Raw genomic sequence first — 19,702 nt, 5'->3', positions numbered from 1 at the left:
CGGATATAAGAATCAGGGCCTCCTCCAATATCTCCTGGATAGCTAGGGACTTTATATAGCTGTAGGTACGCAGAGGGTTGTCATATTACCGTACTATAGAGAATCATGTGATCCGGTTACCGTGCCCAACGTCGCATAGTGATGGAAACGTTCGAGCTCGTCGTGTCACACGACGAGCTCGAGTATCTCACTTCAAGGTGGTCGGATTAAGAGCGCGTTTTGACAATAGTGCACCAGTAATGATTGCGAAACGTAGGGAATACATGCAAGTCCATAGGATGTGTATATATAACTAGTAATACTACTCCTCAGCATCACCATGAATTCCAAGGCGTGAAAAGTCATCCGCAACAAGGAGGACGTCCTGTAAACTCCTAGATACTTGCTCCACTACCTCGTCCTCTTCCTCCTCGCATCCAGGTCATCCTGGGTGTCTACGGCTAAGGACGATGCGGTGTGATGAACAGGCGGGGGTTGAACAATCATGCGGGTGGGGATCTGTGCATTAGCTATACTCGCGCTCTCGCCGGGACTTGTGTTCGCACTGACACCAGGGGTTAGCGTCCCTCTGAAACCTGGAAGCTTCGAAATGTCGTAGAGTCGTTTGAGATGTCGTGAGTTGAAGCGACCTCGAGTGTTTCGGTGGATGGCGATTTGATGTGCAAGGGCTGGGCTGGTGGCTTGTAACTGATTCTCGCATTCCCGTAGATACCTCTCTTCATCGCGTATATAGGTAATGAGGCGTCGTACCTCAATATCGAGACGCTCGATCTCTTCACAGCACGACACGTTTTGAAGTAGAGGTCCATCGCGCTACAGAGCAGCGGTCGATGACCACGGGTGTCGAGATATGTCCACGCACGTATCACGTAGTAAGTCGAAGTCTGCGAGGAACGCATACTCTACGACCTCATCCCACTTAAGCGTCCGGCGGGGAGGGTGCATTGACCCAGCAATAGTGTTGTATGTGGTGAGGGCAGTTCTGATGGCGACGGAACACATTGTAACGCCTTAGCGATATGCTTTCGCAGTTTGTAGCCTTGTTCAATGTTAGAATCAGCAAGCAATATACTACCTTTTACTCACCTGTGCCCGCACGGTTCATCCTCGTTAGCTCAAATATGCGTGCCACAATTAATCCTTCGAGACGGTCCAGGGCACGCTGGTATTTCCGATTGGCCACGAGCCTCCCAACCCTCTGCCACTCTCCATCGTGCGGAGTCCAGCGTTCTCGACCTCGAGCTTGCACTCCAGTGCCTGGACGAGCTTCAAATATCTCTCATGGTCCTCCAAAGCATGCCGTTCGGGCAGTCTCAGCGTTGCGAGTATTCTTGACGTGCGCATCGTATGGCACAGCCTCGAGGTGCGATGAGCCCTGGAATGATGTCATTGAAGCGCGTAGAATTTCCCTATGTAAATTGTGTCAGCGGGTACAAGGGCCATAGCTTGACATCGAAACTCACTCGCTCGCAGTAAGATTAACTAACTTCTGCCAATATTCCATCTGCAGAGTTTCGACCTCGGGTTTCTCGCAGTCCAGACTTTGAAGATATACCTTTTCTTCCGCCAGCCAGCCCTCGAAAACTGCTACGTCCGTAACTTTGAGATCTCGCATAGGTTTGGTAGGGTCGCGTCTCCGTCGCTCAAGATATCAAGCGCCTGCTTGTAATTGTTTGTATAAAAAGTCGGCTAGCAAACACAAATATTACGTCAGCACACAGTCAAGTTTGACGACACGACGGAGAGGCTTACAAAGATTAGCGTAGACTTCAAAATCATCATTGTGCTCGAGTAGGTGTCGATGGCCCTGTTGTCTATGGAAGACGCTTGCGTACCGTAGTGCCGACGCTAAGGAATTGGATTTTGAAAACGTCCTGTTAGCAAGTCTCGAGATCTTCGAGTCCTAAACCTTGATGTAAGTGGTAAGCGAGTACAGTTGGCACAATCGCCGGTGCGCATGTCCGTGGAAGGCGCCGACAAGACAAGTGTTGATGCATAGACCGTGCGAGGGGTCCGAGGGAACTGTTGTCCAAGCGTGGTCTTGAATTGACATCCAATGTCATATCCACCGCCCAGATTGCTTCCAAATACGTCCAGCAACTTTGAGACAATGGCTAGAGGATACTTTGCGCTGATAGATAATCATTAGCTCGTGAACAACGCATTAAAAAAAATGTAACGTACAGCTCCCCGCTCTGTACCATATCTGCAACAAGGAGAGAGAATCCGTGGCGGCACACGGCCACAAAAATGCCCGTTTCATCGTAAATGCCCCATGCTTTCTTGGTCTTCGTATCGTCCATGTTCTTCCAGCGTGCTTCGCACAAGTTCTCGAGATGTGCGTCCTATAGGTTAGGGTATTAGCCATCACCAACCCGGATGGAAAGCACTCACCTCATCACCTGCAGTAGTGGAGTCCCTGCGCGAACTGATCTACAAAAGTGCGGGATAGGTAGCGGGTCACTTGCCAGTTGCTGCCCTGTTGGAAGTTCTGAAGATGTACCGAGGGACTCGTCAGTATCCAAGGATCTTCGAAGGACTCTTTTTAAAGAGTCGTTACCGTCCATAGCGTAGAGTAAGCTAAATGTCAACTCGGGTTCATCCGTCAGTTTATATGTACATGCGGGACAGGCGTGTTTCACGTGCCAATCAGGCGTGTTGTGTCGTAACGATTCGGCTACCATGGCTGCCCGGAGCGTCGAACTTGAAGATATAAATCGAACGCATCGAGAATTGTCGAGATAGATGTCTGTGGAAACTAACCTGCGCGTGAATCAGCACGATAAGAACCAAAGAAATCAGAAGACATACACCATGTAAGTCGCACATAGTCTTGACGAAAGCTGGATAGACAATTGAGGGCTCCTAAGATGTGCTACACGGTATAAGTCCAGAGCTTCGGTGGGTGATCCCCGACAGTCGGTGATATTGGTGAACAAGGCATCACGCCTTGACGAACGAGCGCACTGCTGATAGTGGCGTCTGCTGGCAAGATTCGAAGAATGACTTTCTCAGTGTCTAAACAATATGCCGTCATCAAATCGTAAGCAAACGACAACAGACCGACTTACTCACAGAACACGTCTATCACGCTCATCGGCCACTGACCATAGTCAAAGCCATCCAGCCCTAGGTTCTCCCTCTCCAAAACCCTTCCTTACATTTTGCCAGGCTCCACGCAAGGTACGCGTCCGTTATCACTGGCAGCTGCTCAGCAAACGCCTTGTTCCTACGGAGGACACGATCACGACGGGTGCGGTTATCCACCCATCAAACACGATTGTTGCTGCTCGCAAAGGTAAGTCAAATGTGAAGGTCATGACAAATTCACTCACGTTTTCCAAAAGTCTCCTAGAACCTCTCTTGCAAGGTCAGTGAACTCGCCACCAGCATGGCTGATGGCGAGCGGCTCTGTTCCATCGCAGATGTTACCAAAGCTGAAGTCATCGTAGTCATCCTGCCAGCCATCGATGGTGCTATTATTGTCCTCTTTCAGCGCTTCGAGTGCCCGACGCTCATCCAAACTCATAGCTATACAAAAGGTTTTTTTTTCCCCTTCCAAGTATTGAATTAACATAGCATACCTTGTAGACGTGCTTGCCGCCGCTCATTGGAACTTGCTGCTTGCTGGACCAACTGCCTGTGCTTGAGTACTTTGGAAATGGAGTTGGCTGGCAATCTGTTGTTGTCCCTCGGTGCCCTGATGTGCCGAACCGATCGCAGAGAGATATTTGTGCGGACTCGCTGACGTGCTGCATTTTTTCGCGCCATTCAGACCTATCTAAAGTTTGTACTACTGTCACAGTCCGATCTATTTCTCACGTGACTGATTATAGACTGTCTAGCACTCTGACCAAGCCGTTCGTGAGATCGCTCCTATGTCAACACCATCCAGTGGCCGCCCTACCCAGGGTGGCCATATTCAAGACCTGCACAATTTGCTGCAAGGTATGACACTGTCAGGTGCGTCTTTCAACAATCCAGAAATTAATACACTGACACTCGATATAGATTCATCATTCGATACCGTGACTTGGAGCCGCAAGACCACGGAAGAGTCCATCAGCCTGTCGAGATCATCGTTCACGCCGTCCACGTCCACCAGCACTCGTTCCGTTCCGAAGAACAAAGCACCCATTCCCCCTTCCACTTCAGCTCGCTCTACTGCTACACCATCCCACCCTCATCCTCAAGCTTCATCGATGGTTGTGCAGACACCCCGCCAAGTCACGGCCTCCATTCCGATTCCTAGTGCCATCCGTCCTCCACGAGCCGATCAGACACCCGAAGGATTCTGGGTGATAACGGTTGGGCAGGAAGTTGGTGTGTTTTACCGCTGGTAAGTGTGACGTGTACTATGGGTACCTGTTGGCTTGTGTTGGCTAATTCTTGACAATGTTGTTAGGGCTGATGTTGCCGAACGAACAAATTTTATCAGCGGTAATATTCAAAAACGATACACATCGTTTCAGCGGGCATTAGCAGCATATACAGCCAGCTATGATGAAGGCAGGGTCCGGGCGGTTCCACTGGCAGGTGGCCCTTTCTGGCCATCCCCTCCAGAGTCCTCGCCCAACCCTCCTTCACCTACATTGTCTATGGGCTCATCTGCGAGTGAAGACTCACTATGGTTGCAGGTCGAAGACTTGACGGAGACAATGAGCCAGCTTTAATACTATATCGTTTACGTTGTGCGCTGTGATGTGCGCTGTATATGTATTAGAATGACAAAATGAACACGCGAAACGCGCCTTACTCGTTATACCAGAGCCATACATTTGTTGGAATATTCATTGATAGTGTAGAAATCCAGCGTGCACAGAAAATCATCATATGTTGGTCAGTGTGTCACTAGCACAATTGCATCATGCATCAACCGCTACATACAACCCTGTCATATTCATAACATTCTGCATGGAATCACCACAACATTTTACAGCTTCGGCTCAAGTATGCATGTCTACCTATTCCTAATAAACACCTCACCATGTTCAATATTTTTCAACAGTGTTGCATTCGCGAGCCCGAGCATCCGTACACTCATGTTCGCTATCTGTTCGCTATCTGTTCGCTATTGTTCGCTATCCGTTCGCTATCCGTTCGCTATCGTTCGCTATGTTCACTGCTGGATCATCTCAGAAAGCTCTTTGCAAAGACGGATTCCCTCTTGATTGACTACGATAATCTACTATTTATAATGTTCATTATCTAGTTTCACCTCCATGAACTTTACCTCTGAAATCACGGAAACCAGTAAGTCGTATAGTAGAATGCTGTCATACTTAAGACGCTCCCTGCAATAAGGGCAACTGGTGTGTACAATCTCCCTTATGGCTTCCAGGATCTTCCTCCCCTCCAAAACATGCAGCGCACATTGGTCCAAGAAAATGTCAGTCTCACTTTCCCCCTCCACCCGAGCGTGTGCGAGTGCTTCCTCGTATACTTCTCTCCATGTATCTTCTGCTACCAACCATACCAACCACTCCTTTCGCCACCTCTGGACGATTCTCTCTGTCGAATTTAGCGTTTGAGAGTCGCAGGGGCAAGGTAAGTCGTTATCCATCGTGAGCACTGAATCGTCGTTGGTGTCCCAGGACAGGTCTTCGCAGTTGTCGACTGATGATGTGATGGTGGAATCGTCGTTGGCGTCCCAGGATAGGTCTTCGTAGTTGTCGACTGATGATGTGATGGGTGCCACTGTTTGATCTTCGATCATTTTTTTTTTCTTCCTGTAGAGTAATTAAGTAAATGACGCCCATGGCAATATACGAGACCTTACCTTGCCCTATTGCTAAAAGAAATCATGTGAGCACGAACAGGTAGAGTTGTGTGGGGGATGGACTCACAACGCTACTCGAGCACGAGCCTTGGCGTTTTGAGCTTCTCGAACTCTGTGCAGGGGTGGTAAGCAAAATTTCAGTGACTCAAAAAATCGACCTACCCTGGCTTCGAGAGCCAACGTTGCGTAGCTGTGCGCTGCCTGGATGATAGGCCGCGTGATGGCCCCTGAGTCGAACGTCTCTGTGAATGCACAAGTTAGACGTGCAGATTGAAATGTGAAGAATTGTGCTTACCATGATTTGGGGGGAAAGGAACGAGGGGCACGGTGCCATAAGACATCGACAACTACTACTAAGAGTAATCCACATAATATTTTTTGACATCGACAGCTGGCAATGATCGAGATGATCGATGATATATGCACGGTAAATTGTTAAGCGCTTGTCAGCGGAAGCAATATGTGCTTACTAATGAGTTGTTGGTCCAAGTTTAGGCATTGCAGCCTTAACACTGATGCGTGGTCTGAGTCTGTTTCATTGTCTTCCTTTGGCACGCTAGACATGCAACCACAGCCAATAGAATACTGGAATTCCGGCTTTGCAGCCAAAATCAAGCTCCAGACCTATGGTTGGAATTTGGACTCTGCTGGAATGGACACCCAGTATGTCAAAAGGTATGTAGCGGGTTTGTACCTCCTGAGCCACATTGACCTGGCTGATGGTTTTTATACAGATGCAAGTCCAAGGCATTCTATTGTCTCGAAGGCCCGCGCATCGTGACGAATTGCCGTTGCACTCTTGAAGGCCTGCGCATTGTGATGAATTGCCGTCACACTCTTGTTCCTGGTTGGCTGCTAACCCCGCTCCTCCTCACTCATCAAAATAATATTAACCTCACTCATCACGCCGGCATTTACCTTGACGAATATATCACCTCCCTCACTCGTCATACTGGCATTCCCCCCCTCACTCGTCAAAGTGGCATTTACCTGGATGAATACATTTCCTGGACGGACGCATTCCAGCCGAGCTATGCCATATCATGGAGACCCGAGTTGCGCAATATTGAAGGTATGCACTGATCAGCACTGCATTGCACTGCCTCTACTAATATGTGCCTAAGCGGTTTCATGTCAACCTCAAGATCTTACACCGATTTATGCATATTTTTTTTTCAAACAAATGGCGTTGAATGATAGGACGTGCGCAACGCGTTGCGTGTCGTGTTTTTGCGTGATCTAACTGATCCATCGCATGCCAAACTTTGATGCCGTGTCCCCGTCTACATCGTTCGTTTGTGTGATCTATACGATCCATCAGATGCCAAAGTTTGAAGATACGTCCCCGTCTACACATTTTTCACTCACAGCTCTAAGTATGAGCTACCTCTACACATCCGATGATTTTAACGCCAACGGCGATTTTATCTCAGCCGGAGGTTTTCTGGATTTGCTTCCTGGGGGGGGAGGTATACTTCCCAGCTACCCATACCCAACAGGCGACGATTCCGATCCGATCAGCAGCACTGGCAGTGAATGGGTTCCCGGGATCAGTCAGATGAACTGGGATGACCCGTCCCTGTACACAATGCCACTTACCAATGACGAAATCGCGGCTCTAACTAATGACATAGCAGCCACAAATATCCCAACCGTGCCAGAGCTCCCCGCCCCCCCACCAGTTGCCTTCGCAAATACCCTCCCTGCTCGCACACCGTCACCTCAGCCTACCTCAACGCATGACCCAGACTCACCGAGTCCTGCCGAAGCAGAGGCGCCAGACACCAGTGGAGAGATGCCAGAGTCACTCCGTGAGGCAAACATGTCCTCCTGGGCAGCACGGAACCCAACACGAGCGATTATCCGCCCTCGGACACCACCACCTCGACTAACAGATGCCCAGAAGGCGTCTTGAAAGATCAAGCGGGACCAGAGGCTAGAGAGAACGAAGCACTTACACGACGCAGTTGCTGAATACTTAGATGCACAGAAAACGAAGATCGAAGCGCTCTCGCGGGCTCATCATGTTACTCCCAAGCACATCAACGATATCATCGGCAGTCAGACTCATTATCGAACCTCGCGCAAGAGTCAATTAATCAATGCACTTGTTCACGTCAAGGCGAAAGAGATGAACGCAGGTGAGTCAAATGAATTTCAACTCAATTGTATCACGAAGCTTATCCTGCATCAACTAGACCGACCCGCAGGCGCTCGGTACTCGTTGGCGGAACTCCGCCAGATGGTTGCGTCCGACCCTGAAACAAAAGCCCTTACCAGGGAAGAAAAGGAACGCTACATCGCAGCTCTCGAGGAGCATCGTGAAAAAAAGGTCATTAGTGTTCGGGCGAACAATCTGGCGGCTGCACGAGATGTTGTAGCCACAACGGATAGGATCGTCAAAGAGGTACGTCTGAATCTTCAATCTTCACAGCAATCAACTGAATTCATTTTTTTCTTTGAAGCTGGATGATCTGCGAGTTCGGACTGGTGTCTATGGCACACTATTTGTTGTCCGCAGTCACATTAACGATAGCATTCAAAGCGCTATGCACGGCACGGATAACTCTGAAGACTTTTGGGAGGATGTGTACGAGCATCCTATGGCTGACTTTCTTAGGCAATACGAACAATGGGCATGCACCCAGAATCAAAGTAAGTCCTTCGTCTCTTCACATAGTTTGTGTACTTATGCATCGTCCGGTAGATCTCAATGAACGCAACTCTTTGGAAGCTGTAAGAAAGCAAGTACGCAAGATGATCCTCCGGGGCCTAGGTGAGTATCGACGTTCTACAAATTCTGCCCCGTCTAACATTATGCACAGTTGCTGTGACCGGCAAAAAAGATATTGTGATGAACTACCACAACTATGAAACATCCGTCATCGAAACGTATGGGGTGCGCCTTGTGGGCTGGCCCAATGGTGTCAAGTTCACTAGCCCTTCGAACATCGGGACCGTCGGCGACATTCGCAAGCTCCGGGATGCCCTCAAGGCACGTACGTGCTACTGGACAGTTCTATCACCGGCAGAGCTCAAAGCTCACGCGTCTGAACTCGACACGCAACGTTCAGCCGGGGAAGTCGTTCGGAAGCCACGAAAAAAGTGTTCGGATGCTGGCGTACCTCGCAAGCGTAAAGACGGGTCCAGCGCAGGACGGGTAAACAAGGAGAATATCAGGCCTTCGAAGAGAGCAAAGAAGAACTCTACCCAGCTGCAGGAAGGTCCCAAAAGCGCTGAGTTTGTAGAGTCTTCTGACGAAGAGGAGGAGGGGCATGAGTAGTAGTATTGCATTGCCTTAGTCTACATTGTATGACTCATATACGTATCCCAATCATTACTAGTGAATTGTTTGTCAAAACGCGCTCTTAATCCGACCACCTTGAAGTGAGATACTCGAGCTCGTCGTGTGACACGACGAGCTCGAACGTTCCCATCACTATGCGACGTTGGGCACGGTAACCGGATCACATGATTCTATTAATAGTACGGTAATACTGACAACCCTCTGCGTACCTACAGCTATATAAAGTCCCTAGCTATCCAGGAGATATTGGAGGAGGCCCTGATTCATTATATCCGCCTGATCTTACAGGTGCGACACACGTGCATTATCACCTATAACTACAGTGCTTACGTGGGAGTCACAGGTGCGGGTATCAGGATGAGGGTTGGGGTATGGATGCATCCTCCTAGTTGGCGTGTGGAAAATCAGCTAAAGGCTGGCTAAACGAACCAAAACTAGACTCACACCTGGCAGTGCATACCACGCACACCTGTGACTCCCACGTAAGCACTGTAGTTATAGGTGATAATGCACGTGTGTCGCACCTGTAAGATCAGGCGGATATAATGAATCAGGGCCTCCTCCAATATCTCCTGGATAGCTAGGGACTTTATATAGCTGTAGGTACGCAGAGGGTTGTCAGTATTACCGTACTATTAATAGAATCATGTGATCCGGTTACCGTGCCCAACGTCGCATAGTGATGGGAACGTTCGAGCTCGTCGTGTCACACGACGAGCTCGAGTATCTCACTTCAAGGTGGTCGGATTAAGAGCGCGTTTTGACAAACAATTCACTAGTAATGATTGGGATACGTATATGAGTCATACAATGTAGACTAAGGCAATGCAATACTACTACTCATGCCCCTCCTCCTCTTCGTCAGAAGACTCTACAAACTCAGCGCTTTTGGGACCTTCCTGCAGCTGGGTAGAGTTCTTCTTTGCTCTCTTCGAAGGCCTGATATTCTCCTTGTTTACCCGTCCTGCGCTGGACCCGTCTTTACGCTTGCGAGGTACGCCAGCATCCGAACACTTTTTTCGTGGCTTCCGAACGACTTCCCCGGCTGAACGTTGCGTGTCGAGTTCAGACGCGTGAGCTTTGAGCTCTGCCGGTGATAGAACTGTCCAGTAGCACGTACGTGCCTTGAGGGCATCCCGGAGCTTGCGAATGTCGCCGACGGTCCCGATGTTCGAAGGGCTAGTGAACTTGACACCATTGGGCCAGCCCACAAGGCGCACCCCATACGTTTCGATGACGGATGTTTCATAGTTGTGGTAGTTCATCACAATATCTTTTTTGCCGGTCACAGCAACTGTGCATAATGTTAGACGGGGCAGAATTTGTAGAACGTCGATACTCACCTAGGCCCCGGAGGATCATCTTGCGTACTTGCTTTCTTACAGCTTCCAAAGAGTTGCGTTCATTGAGATCTACCGGACGATGCATAAGTACACAAACTATGTGAAGAGACGAAGGACTTACTTTGATTCTGGGTGCATGCCCATTGTTCGTATTGCCTAAGAAAGTCAGCCATAGGATGCTCGTACACATCCTCCCAAAAGTCTTCAGAGTTATCCGTGCCGTGCATAGCGCTTTGAATGCTATCGTTAATGTGACTGCGGACAACAAATAGTGTGCCATAGACACCAGTCCGAACTCGCAGATCATCCAGCTTCAAAGAAAAAAATGAATTCAGTTGATTGCTGTGAAGATTGAAGATTCAGACGTACCTCTTTGACGATCCTATCCGTTGTGGCTACAACATCTCGTGCAGCCGCCAGATTGTTCGCCCGAACACTAATGACCTTTTTTTCACGATGCTCCTCGAGAGCTGCGATGTAGCGTTCCTTTTCTTCCCTGGTAAGGGCTTTTGTTTCAGGGTCGGACGCAACCATCTGGCGGAGTTCCGCCAACGAGTACCGAGCGCCTGCGGGTCGGTCTAGTTGATGCAGGATAAGCTTCGTGATACAATTGAGTTGAAATTCATTTGACTCACCTGCGTTCATCTCTTTCGCCTTGACGTGAACAAGTGCATTGATTAATTGACTCTTGCGCGAGGTTCGATAATGAGTCTGACTGCCGATGATATCGTTGATGTGCTTGGGAGTAACATGATGAGCCCGCGAGAGCGCTTCGATCTTCGTTTTCTGTGCATCTAAGTATTCAGCAACTGCGTCGTGTAAGTGCTTCGTTCTCTCTAGCCTCTGGTCCCGCTTGATCTTTCAAGACGCCTTCTGGGCATCTGTTAGTCGAGGTGGTGGTGTCCGAGGGCGGATAATCGCTCGTGTTGGGTTCCGTGCTGCCCAGGAGGACATGTTTGCCTCACGGAGTGACTCTGGCATCTCTCCACTGGTGTCTGGCGCCTCTGCTTCGGCAGGACTCGGTGAGTCTGGGTCATGCGTTGAGGTAGGCTGAGGTGACGGTGTGCGAGCAGGGAGGGTATTTGCGAAGGCAACTGGTGGGGGGGGCGGGGAGCTCTGGCACGGTTGGGATATTTGTGGCTGCTATGTCATTAGTTAGAGCCGCGATTTCGTCATTGGTAAGTGGCATTGTGTACAGGGACGGGTCATCCCAGTTCATCTGACTGATCCCGGGAACCCATTCACTGCCAGTGCTGCTGATCGGATCGGAATCGTCGCCTGTTGGGTATGGGTAGCTGGGAAGTATACCTCCCCCCCCAGGAAGCAAATCCAGAAAACCTCCGGCTGAGATAAAATCGCCGTTGGCGTTAAAATCATCGGATGTGTAGAGGTAGCTCATACTTAGAGCTGTGAGTGAAAAATGTGTAGACGGGGACGTATCTTCAAACTTTGGCATCTGATGGATCGTATAGATCACACAAACGAACGATGTAGACGGGGACACGGCTTCAAAGTTTGGCATGCGATGGATCAGTTAGATCACGCAAAAACACGACACGCAACGCGTTGCGCACGTCCTATCATTCAACGCCATTTGTTTGAAAAAAAAATATGCATAAATCGGTGTAAGATCTTGAGGTTGACATGAAACCGCTTAGGCACATATTAGTAGAGGCAGTGCAATGCAGTGCTGATCCCCAGTGAAAACCCAACATGACGAGGTCGGGTGCCACCGGACGACATATGATTTGTTTTTCCGTACTAGGAAATTTTCCAAGCTGATCAGACTTCACTCGAGCGAGTCGCATATGTTACATGATGGGGCAGGGTTTCCCATGTGCATATCGTATTTTTATTGTAGTTTGCGTATTTCATCTGATTCGAGCAGATTTGCCAATAGAAATCCAAATACAATGAATTGCGACGACATCGGACAGGACAGGACGACATGGGATGTAACAGTAGACAGCAATTACAGTAAATAGCAGGCTGCGGGGCGGGGCAAAACAATATGAAAGCCGGGGGAGAAAACAGAACAGCAGACAAGGAGAAAAGCAAAGCAAAGTAGCAGAAAACATACTAGTATAGCGCACCTTCGCAGACGACACGATCAGAAGCTTTGGTCCACGTCCCTGCGCTCTGCAACCGCTCGACGTCAGCCTTATATTCGTCCTGTTGCGCGGGTGTGAGGGCAGCCCAATACATGCAGAATTCGTCTGTCGTGCCGCTCGTTTTCACTTGCTTCAACCAGCGCAATGCACATAAGTTTCTGCAAAGATAATTAGCATGAAACACTAAAAAATTGTTGAAACTTACCGTGCATTCTTTGCTACACCTGGGCGCATCTTCTTCTTCGAGGCCTTGTTGTCTGATGGTACTTTTAATGCGGCTGGTCCGTCATCTGTTTTCTTGATTGGGCTATGTGCAGGGGCAGGGATCGTCTTGGCGATTCCACGAGGCCCGAAAATATTGGCGCTTCGAGAGTAGTGGAGTTAGTAAGGACGAGAGTAGAGTTACAATAGTGTCCTACAGTGGGTTTTGTAATACAAACTCGTTCTCCTTGTTGGCACCTTGCGCACTGTGAGACATTGATGTGTGACGAGTTGGTGAAAATTCAGTCTCGCGTGCAGGAGATCTGGGCGGAGGCGAATCTTGCCGAGATGGCTGTGGCAAGTACACTCCGAACGGCGGGACGGATGCATCGCGTGGACGGGGTAGTTTGTTGAGAATATGATCTTCAAGGGGGAGAGAATCGTTTATGGGTGAAGAGGAATGGCCGTTGGCGCTGCGAGGCTCAGAATCTTGATCCAGTAGGAGACTCGGGCTCGGAAGTGCATCTCGTAGCTCTGATGTTAGTATATGAGAAAAAAGAAAGAATGACGCATACCTTTTATAACCGTCAACTGCAGTGGAGATGCTGCTATATCAACATTAGAATGAGAATTAGGAAAATGCTGACGCATACATTTGAAGTTTTTCCGGCCGTCTTGATGGGCCAGGCTTTCGCTATCATCCGACAGCTGCCGCTTGCCGTTTTTGTTGCGAACAGTACATTTTGATTCCGATGTGACAAGGTCCGAGTCATCTTCTACAAGCTCTTCCTTGGCCAAAAGTTTTCCTGGTGCGTCCTTCCAGTTCCCGTCAGTCCCAAGATTGTTTTTTCGCCAGGATGAGTAATCGTTAATGCAGAGTAGCTCGAGCTTCCAGCAGTCGTTGTCCAACTGGAACAATGGAAACTGTTTCACCACGATGTCGAATACAAGCTTCTTGCCGGTAGCGCAAATCCTCGACCAGGTAGGAGGGGCCATCTTCTGAATAACTAATTCAGCCCATGCCGCGCGAACGGCCTTACGAATGGCCCTAAGTTGTTCGACAGGTACAGGCCCCCCGTCTTCCAACTCAAGCCAAGGGGCTTTACCCCGAGTTCCAGAACCAGACTCTGCATTCTCGATATACTTGTCGTAATCAGTTCGAGTCCAGAAACGAATTTTCGGGTGAGATTCTCTCGACGGACGAAGGACCTTGTTGTGTCCTGTCAAAGCGCTGCTTGTCAGGCTGAAATTGAGTGGGTCGGTGCTCTCAGGGAGTCGCAGAACAGCAATTAGCTCCCCGAAAGATGCCCTATAAATGAACGAGACACGGTTTTAATTTAAATACCAGGGTAAACGAAACTTACTTGATAGTATCACGTTCTGTCGTTGTCTTACATAGCTCGAGTTGGGTTTCACTCAGTTTGGCTTGGTATAGAGATAGCTGTTCCTGTAAGACATGAATCTGCTGGAAATTTGGGGCGACTGAGTGCATATATGCACCCTAGACTCAAATGTGGGAGCTGAAGATATCAGAAACTTAAAAGACTCACACGAGAGAAACTGCTGGCAGAAGGAGTCGCTGCGAAAGAGTGCGTGTCGTTGAATAAGTCCGGCAAAGCTTGAGGAATCATTGGAGACAGGGGAGTGCGAGTTTTTGACATAGAACTTTGGGCTGTTTCTGGTGCATGCAACGATGAAGTCAAAAAATCATGCGAGAATCTAGTGGATCCATAAGAGAAATCTGTGTTAGACATTGTGATGGTAGCAGAACGAAAGTGTTGGTGGGGTTGTGCTCGGGTTGAACAAGTTGTAAGAAGCTACGTCATCAAAAAATTACAAACATATCTAGACTTTGCGGATTACGCATCTTTCTGAACAATTATCATGAGCTTACCTTTGCTACGCTTTCTGCAAATACCTTTTGATGACATCGATTTCGACAATGTTGTCCTCAGCGATCCAAGCTTAACAGAGAGCAGCAACAGTCCCCGATTGACAGCTTCTGACGAAATGGTTCTCAATCCTGCATACTGGTTTAGCCACCCTCCTCGATACCGCTATCTTATGCAACGAATTTCTACTCTACTGCCTACTCTACAGGCATCTGCCTCAAGCACAGAGGACCAGAGTTGGGTTGCAGCACTGTCGGTTTTCATCTATTTCTCTCGATGAAATTTTAACACCATCTAATCTAACTTAAAAGTTTTGCCAAGGACGTGCCAGCTGCTATGACACCAAAGATCCTGACCACAGATGGTGCTGACTCCATTACCGATCCTGAATCTGAAGATATCACCGTGACCCCATCTATTTCCACTCCCACCACTGTCGCAACCACAACAACAATCCCACCTGCAGACGATGACTCCACTACTGAGCCTGATTCTGACGCAGAAATCGTGACCCCTGGCATTTCTACTCTGACGGCTGTGATCGAAGTCAATTCAGGGCCATGCATGGACCCAGGCTCAACAACTGAATCCGAATCCGATGAAAATGTCCCGTTGGCTGCACCAGTTGTACCACCACATCTTGATCGTCTTGATTCACGCTCCTTCTTCGCTACACCAAGTCCTCCTCCCCCGGATTCAATCTACTGGAAGTACATCACACGTGAAGAAGACTCGAAGTGGTATGACCGTGCAGGTACTGATAGTAGCTTTTCAGCTGTGCGTCACAGGAAACAGGAATTGCAGGCATTGATGGACAAATGAGGCGTTGTTAGATAATGATGAATAACAAGCTTTTTATCACTGCAGCACCGAGGGACGTGAATATCGCAAACACGATTGGTATGTTCTCGTTTCTTACTGTTTTGTCTCTCTGCTTTGGACTTCGTGCCTTCGCAAACTCGGACTGTCAGAGTTGCAGCAGAATTACTAACCGTTTGCGTTAAACTCTTCACCACCATAATCTACTTGCACAATTGTTTCTTTGCCTTCCGCATCTGTGCTACAACTTGCAAGGAAAGCGCCGGGTGATGAACTAGTATACCTTCTTCTCGCCTCGTAACTAACTAAAGAGCCTCCCCGCTAACCTCCAGTACAACAAACCCTGCCTCATCTGCTCCAAACTCGACCTAAAACTCGAGGACCACACTAAGCACCTCCATTATCCTCGCCAGCCTCTGCTTCTTGTTCGTCCAGCTGATCGTGTTGAGCTGCGGGTCCTTCGTACGGGACACCAAACGTCGCAATATCAAGGCCGGGCTTTTCCACCATGAAATAACGATCCTCGGTAACACCAGACGGAAGAGTTGGTTTATGGGGGACCATACCAACCACACCAACAATAGACTTGATATCAATGACACGAACATCATCGTCTTCAAGTCGACACGAGCTGACGGTATGGCAGGATAATTTGAGGAGGTCGTTGTCTGGGAGTGAGAACATCGAGATGATGGCGACGTCCTTCCAGACCCAAATTTGGTTGTCGTCGTCGTCAATACCAGCTTCAACAGGTAATCGCGTGAAGTATAGGACTTCAGCGACTCGGGTTTCGCCTTCGATAACGATCTTCAAGGATATTGGTGAGTTATGGACAACAATGGTATGGATACTAACTACCTTGACGTGTCGTGCAGGACGCACTTTTTCAGGTGGGCGTTCGGCTTCCCTCCATGCAGTGCGTGCTATCTGTCCATTCGGAAGACGTACACGAGCCCACCGGTGGATTTTGAAGTTACGACGCCGGTGACCAAGATATTGAAAAATTGCTTCGGCACCTGGTTCTCGAGGAACCATTGGCCGTGAATCTCGCTTATGCAAGAGAATATATCCGTCTCCGAGATCGATAGCTGTGGTCGGAAAGGGGGGCTTGTCGGGGGAAAGATCAGGCATCATTGCCTTTAGAGCATTGACTTGGCATCGTCGGACGCCCTCTCGTGATAAGTTGGCATAGGGATTGGAAGGTTGGCGAATTTCTTGCCCGAGGTTGCCAATGGTACGTTCCATGGTCCATTGAGAATAGCAGATGGGAGGCCCTTTCTTGATAGTCTCACGTACGAGGTGGCTGACTTGGTGCACACAGGGTTGAATGAAATGTAAACGTTCCGCACGGCGCTGATAGTAGAGCGTCTCGAATTCGAGTTCCCACTGAGTGAACAAGGCTTGAGCGGTACGAGCATCTTCACGGCTGATAGAATGCTGATTAATCAACTGAAATCCACGTACGAGCCTGCAATAGTTTAACCAATATGGTCGGGGAAGGATATCGAATAGTAGCGCCGGGCCAAGACCGAATATGTAGACTTGATACTCCCACGTTTTGTAACCCGAATTGATTTTTTCAGCGGGATTTCTTGGTTTTCGGTCGAAGGACCCTGGGAGATGCTGCGCTGCACTAGAAATGGCCTCTCCATGGGTTTCCCAGGTCTCGGCATCGCGAAAGATTGCCCAGGGCCACATTGAGACATGATCGGGAAGGGTGTGGTCCATTGTACCGCGCCATAATGACAACAAGAGGTCGGAGAGTAGTTGTGCGAGGTGCATGATATCGGGAGTAAGACAATTTGGAATTCCAAGGGTGTACGATGGGTGTAAGCCGAGTAGAAGGGAAGGTTTCGTGATTCCTGTTTGAGTTCGCAGCTTGCGATACTGGCGGGTGTTTGGTGCGGCAACGAGTTTCAGAAGGTTGTCGAAATATTCAGTGAGGTCAGGATCGTGCAACTCGTAGACACTGATATCGGGGTGATTACTGCCGGCGACAGCATAACGATGGGGGATTAGCAAGGCAGGGTAGTAATGGGTTCCCTTCCGACGACCGAGTAATCCGCAGTACACTCGACACCCATTCTTTCCACTGTGCCCCACCATACCATCAAAATACACAAGCCCGGGTCCGTCTGCGGTAACGAAGATAAGAAACGGGTTGGAAATAAATACGATGTCGCGCCATGCGTCCCAGATACGAAGGCCTTCGTTCTGCAAGGCAGCTAAGTGGTGCATACCGGGAAATAGGAATGAGTCGACGTTCTTTGGCTTGTTGGGTCCTGGGATGAAACCTCCAGGAAGCACGTATTGCTTCTTGTATCGTCGATCGGGAGCGTGGTTCATTATGACCCAGATATAGATCCAGCAGTCGGATAGTTTGGACTCGTACAACTGCGCGCCGTCGAGTGATATCATCAACACAACATCATCGGGCTTAATATCACCCCGTTGAACAGCCTCTATAAATTCACGGCCCTTGCAGAAGTCGTCGAAAACATCGACGACGCCACCATTGGCTCGAAGTGTTTCAAACAAGCGCCGTGTTACTTCCCGCAGATAGCCCATCGCTTGAGCTTAATCAGGATCACGCCACAGTGCTTGTAGTTGTGCACCGAGGGGAATAGTCACAAACTTCTGACGTGCGACGTGCATTCGACCACCACTAGTACGAAGCTTGATGGGATCGTAGCGGTCTGCATCACAGATAGGACAATTTTCGAGTTCGGCAAAGGGACCCGTGAATGCGACACAGGTGTCCGGGCACATGTCGTGCTCAATCGACTCCACTCCAGTGTACTCTGCAATCAGTCGTTCAATATTATGGTAACTAGGTACATTGGCTGCGTCGCCATCAAAGGATCGCATAGCGGAGCGTCGGATAGTCTCGTACGCATTGATTGCAGAGTGTTCTAATGCGAAGTACGATGTAATCCCATGCCGAACAGCACTGCTGTTGATTTCGAGACGTGTCCGGTATGGATTCCGCAATCGGCTCAATGCAGCATCATCCAATTTTGCGACTGCATCATCCAAGGACGCCCCCCGCAATAGCTTTATGAAGGCTATGGCATCTTTCTGCTTCTGCAGAATAGCAGCCTCCTCGAGCCTATCTATGTCAAAGACACGGTGGAGGGGCTCGTTGGGTGGTATGTGGGGCTCGTTGGGTGGTATGTGGGGCTCGTTGGGTGGGGGGGTGTTGTGTGGGGGAGGGTGTGGTGTTTGGGGCTCGTCTAGTGGGAGCTCGTCTAGTGGTGGTATATCAGGCTCGTCTGGTGGTATGCGGGGCTCGTCTGGTGGTATGCGGGGCTCGTCTGGTGGTATGCGGGGCTCGTAAGGGTCCCCGACCTCAAAACCATGATCTACTCCACCAGGAGGATCATACTCCAGCTCGACTTGTCTGTCGAGCTGCTGGGGAGGGTCTGAATGACCCTGTTCGAGGTCTGGCCCTTGGGCAGGCTGCATACAAAGGCAGTCAGTAATTCATTGAATAGTCACGAAAATTAGATGTACTTGGACTTGTGCGCGAGCACGTTTGCCCTGTCCAACCCGAGAACCCTCTAATTCACCAGTCCCTTGTTTGATAAGATATCGATGAGCTTGAAGCCGGCGTGTGGACTGAGGAAGGGGTTGTGTATCTGAATTGCTGTGAAGAAGGTTAGAAATACAGTCAGACACTTGGTCAAAAGAAACATACCCTTGCATTTGTACAATGTCGATACGACACAGTCGCAATGCCCAACGGAAGTGCGCACGTAGTGCAAGAGAACGATGTGAGAACGATGTGAGAACGATGTGAGAACGATGTGAACGATGCGAACGATACAAGAATGATGTGAACGACGCGAGAACGACGCAATGTACAATGATAACGATACGATGCAACACGAAATATCAGAACTCATCATTTTTCATATTATGTAATTACGAGATTATCACATTTCACCCAACCTCGTCATGTTGGGTTTTCACTGGGGCTGATCAGTGCATACCTTCAATATTGCGCAACTCGGGTCTCCATGATATGGCATAGCTCGGCTGGAATGCGTCCGTCCAGGAAATGTATTCATCCAGGTAAATGCCACTTTGACGAGTGAGGGGGGGAATGCCAGTATGACGAGTGAGGGAGGTGATATATTCGTCAAGGTAAATGCCGGCGTGATGAGTGAGGTTAATATTATTTTGATGAGTGAGGAGGAGCGGGGTTAGCAGCCAACCAGGAACAAGAGTGTGACGGCAATTCATCACAA

The 19,702-nt window shown here is 49.2% G+C and overlaps 8 protein-coding genes across 8 annotated transcripts; 4 read left to right on the top strand and 4 right to left on the bottom strand.

Moving 5' to 3' along the window:
* Window positions 1-390: 390 nt before the first annotated feature.
* Window positions 391-2,684, bottom strand: DEU56DRAFT_874508 (uncharacterized protein; the record flags this gene model as incomplete). Its single annotated transcript, XM_041355969.1, has 11 exons — window positions 391-714; window positions 751-813; window positions 859-1,010; window positions 1,087-1,204; window positions 1,237-1,330; window positions 1,464-1,608; window positions 1,753-1,903; window positions 2,002-2,131; window positions 2,185-2,345; window positions 2,403-2,428; window positions 2,465-2,684. 11 exons carry the CDS (start codon window positions 2,682-2,684, stop codon window positions 391-393), a joined length of 1,584 nt encoding a protein of 527 aa, XP_041200685.1.
* Window positions 2,685-3,174: 490 nt separating this feature from the next.
* On the bottom strand, window positions 3,175-3,529 carry DEU56DRAFT_692061 (uncharacterized protein; the record flags this gene model as incomplete). Its single annotated transcript, XM_041347151.1, has 2 exons — window positions 3,175-3,229; window positions 3,336-3,529. Coding segments are annotated over 2 exons (249 nt in total), but the record flags the coding sequence as incomplete, so codon positions are not given.
* Window positions 3,530-3,878: 349 nt separating this feature from the next.
* DEU56DRAFT_762455 (uncharacterized protein) lies at window positions 3,879-4,673 on the top strand (the record flags this gene model as incomplete). Its single annotated transcript, XM_041350696.1, has 3 exons — window positions 3,879-3,963; window positions 4,012-4,339; window positions 4,406-4,673. The coding sequence occupies 3 exons, from the start codon at window positions 3,879-3,881 to the stop codon at window positions 4,671-4,673; spliced, it is 681 nt and encodes a 226-aa protein (XP_041200683.1).
* A 515-nt stretch (window positions 4,674-5,188) lies between these two features.
* Window positions 5,189-6,113, bottom strand: DEU56DRAFT_920364 (uncharacterized protein; the record flags this gene model as incomplete). The annotated part of the gene is made up of 5 exons (XM_041358433.1): window positions 5,189-5,729; window positions 5,780-5,791; window positions 5,847-5,891; window positions 5,942-6,021; window positions 6,075-6,113. 5 exons carry the CDS (start codon window positions 6,111-6,113, stop codon window positions 5,189-5,191), a joined length of 717 nt encoding a protein of 238 aa, XP_041200682.1.
* A 1,614-nt stretch (window positions 6,114-7,727) lies between these two features.
* On the top strand, window positions 7,728-9,062 carry DEU56DRAFT_750013 (uncharacterized protein; the record flags this gene model as incomplete). The annotated part of the gene is made up of 4 exons (XM_041349495.1): window positions 7,728-7,869; window positions 7,978-8,186; window positions 8,245-8,434; window positions 8,605-9,062. Coding segments are annotated over 4 exons (999 nt in total), but the record flags the coding sequence as incomplete, so codon positions are not given.
* An 860-nt stretch (window positions 9,063-9,922) lies between these two features.
* On the bottom strand, window positions 9,923-11,257 carry DEU56DRAFT_750015 (uncharacterized protein; the record flags this gene model as incomplete). The annotated part of the gene is made up of 4 exons (XM_041349496.1): window positions 9,923-10,380; window positions 10,551-10,740; window positions 10,799-11,007; window positions 11,116-11,257. Coding segments are annotated over 4 exons (999 nt in total), but the record flags the coding sequence as incomplete, so codon positions are not given.
* A 3,368-nt stretch (window positions 11,258-14,625) lies between these two features.
* Window positions 14,626-15,455, top strand: DEU56DRAFT_920361 (uncharacterized protein; the record flags this gene model as incomplete). Its single annotated transcript, XM_041358432.1, has 2 exons — window positions 14,626-14,885; window positions 14,945-15,455. The coding sequence occupies 2 exons, from the start codon at window positions 14,626-14,628 to the stop codon at window positions 15,453-15,455; spliced, it is 771 nt and encodes a 256-aa protein (XP_041200679.1).
* A 2,792-nt stretch (window positions 15,456-18,247) lies between these two features.
* On the top strand, window positions 18,248-18,973 carry DEU56DRAFT_258800 (uncharacterized protein). Its single transcript, XM_041345331.1, has 2 exons — window positions 18,248-18,640; window positions 18,690-18,973. The coding sequence occupies exons 1-2, from the start codon at window positions 18,511-18,513 to the stop codon at window positions 18,932-18,934; spliced, it is 375 nt and encodes a 124-aa protein (XP_041200678.1). The 5' UTR covers window positions 18,248-18,510; the 3' UTR covers window positions 18,935-18,973.
* Window positions 18,974-19,702: the final 729 nt, after the last annotated feature.

The sequence above is a fragment of the Suillus clintonianus genome, assembly GCF_016758775.1.
Source record: "Suillus clintonianus strain FC179 chromosome Unknown DEU56scaffold_228, whole genome shotgun sequence".
Classification (NCBI taxonomy): Eukaryota; Fungi; Basidiomycota; class Agaricomycetes; order Boletales; family Suillaceae; genus Suillus; species Suillus clintonianus.
Note: the sequence above shows the minus strand (reverse complement) of the source record. Positions and strands in the feature narration are given on the sequence as shown.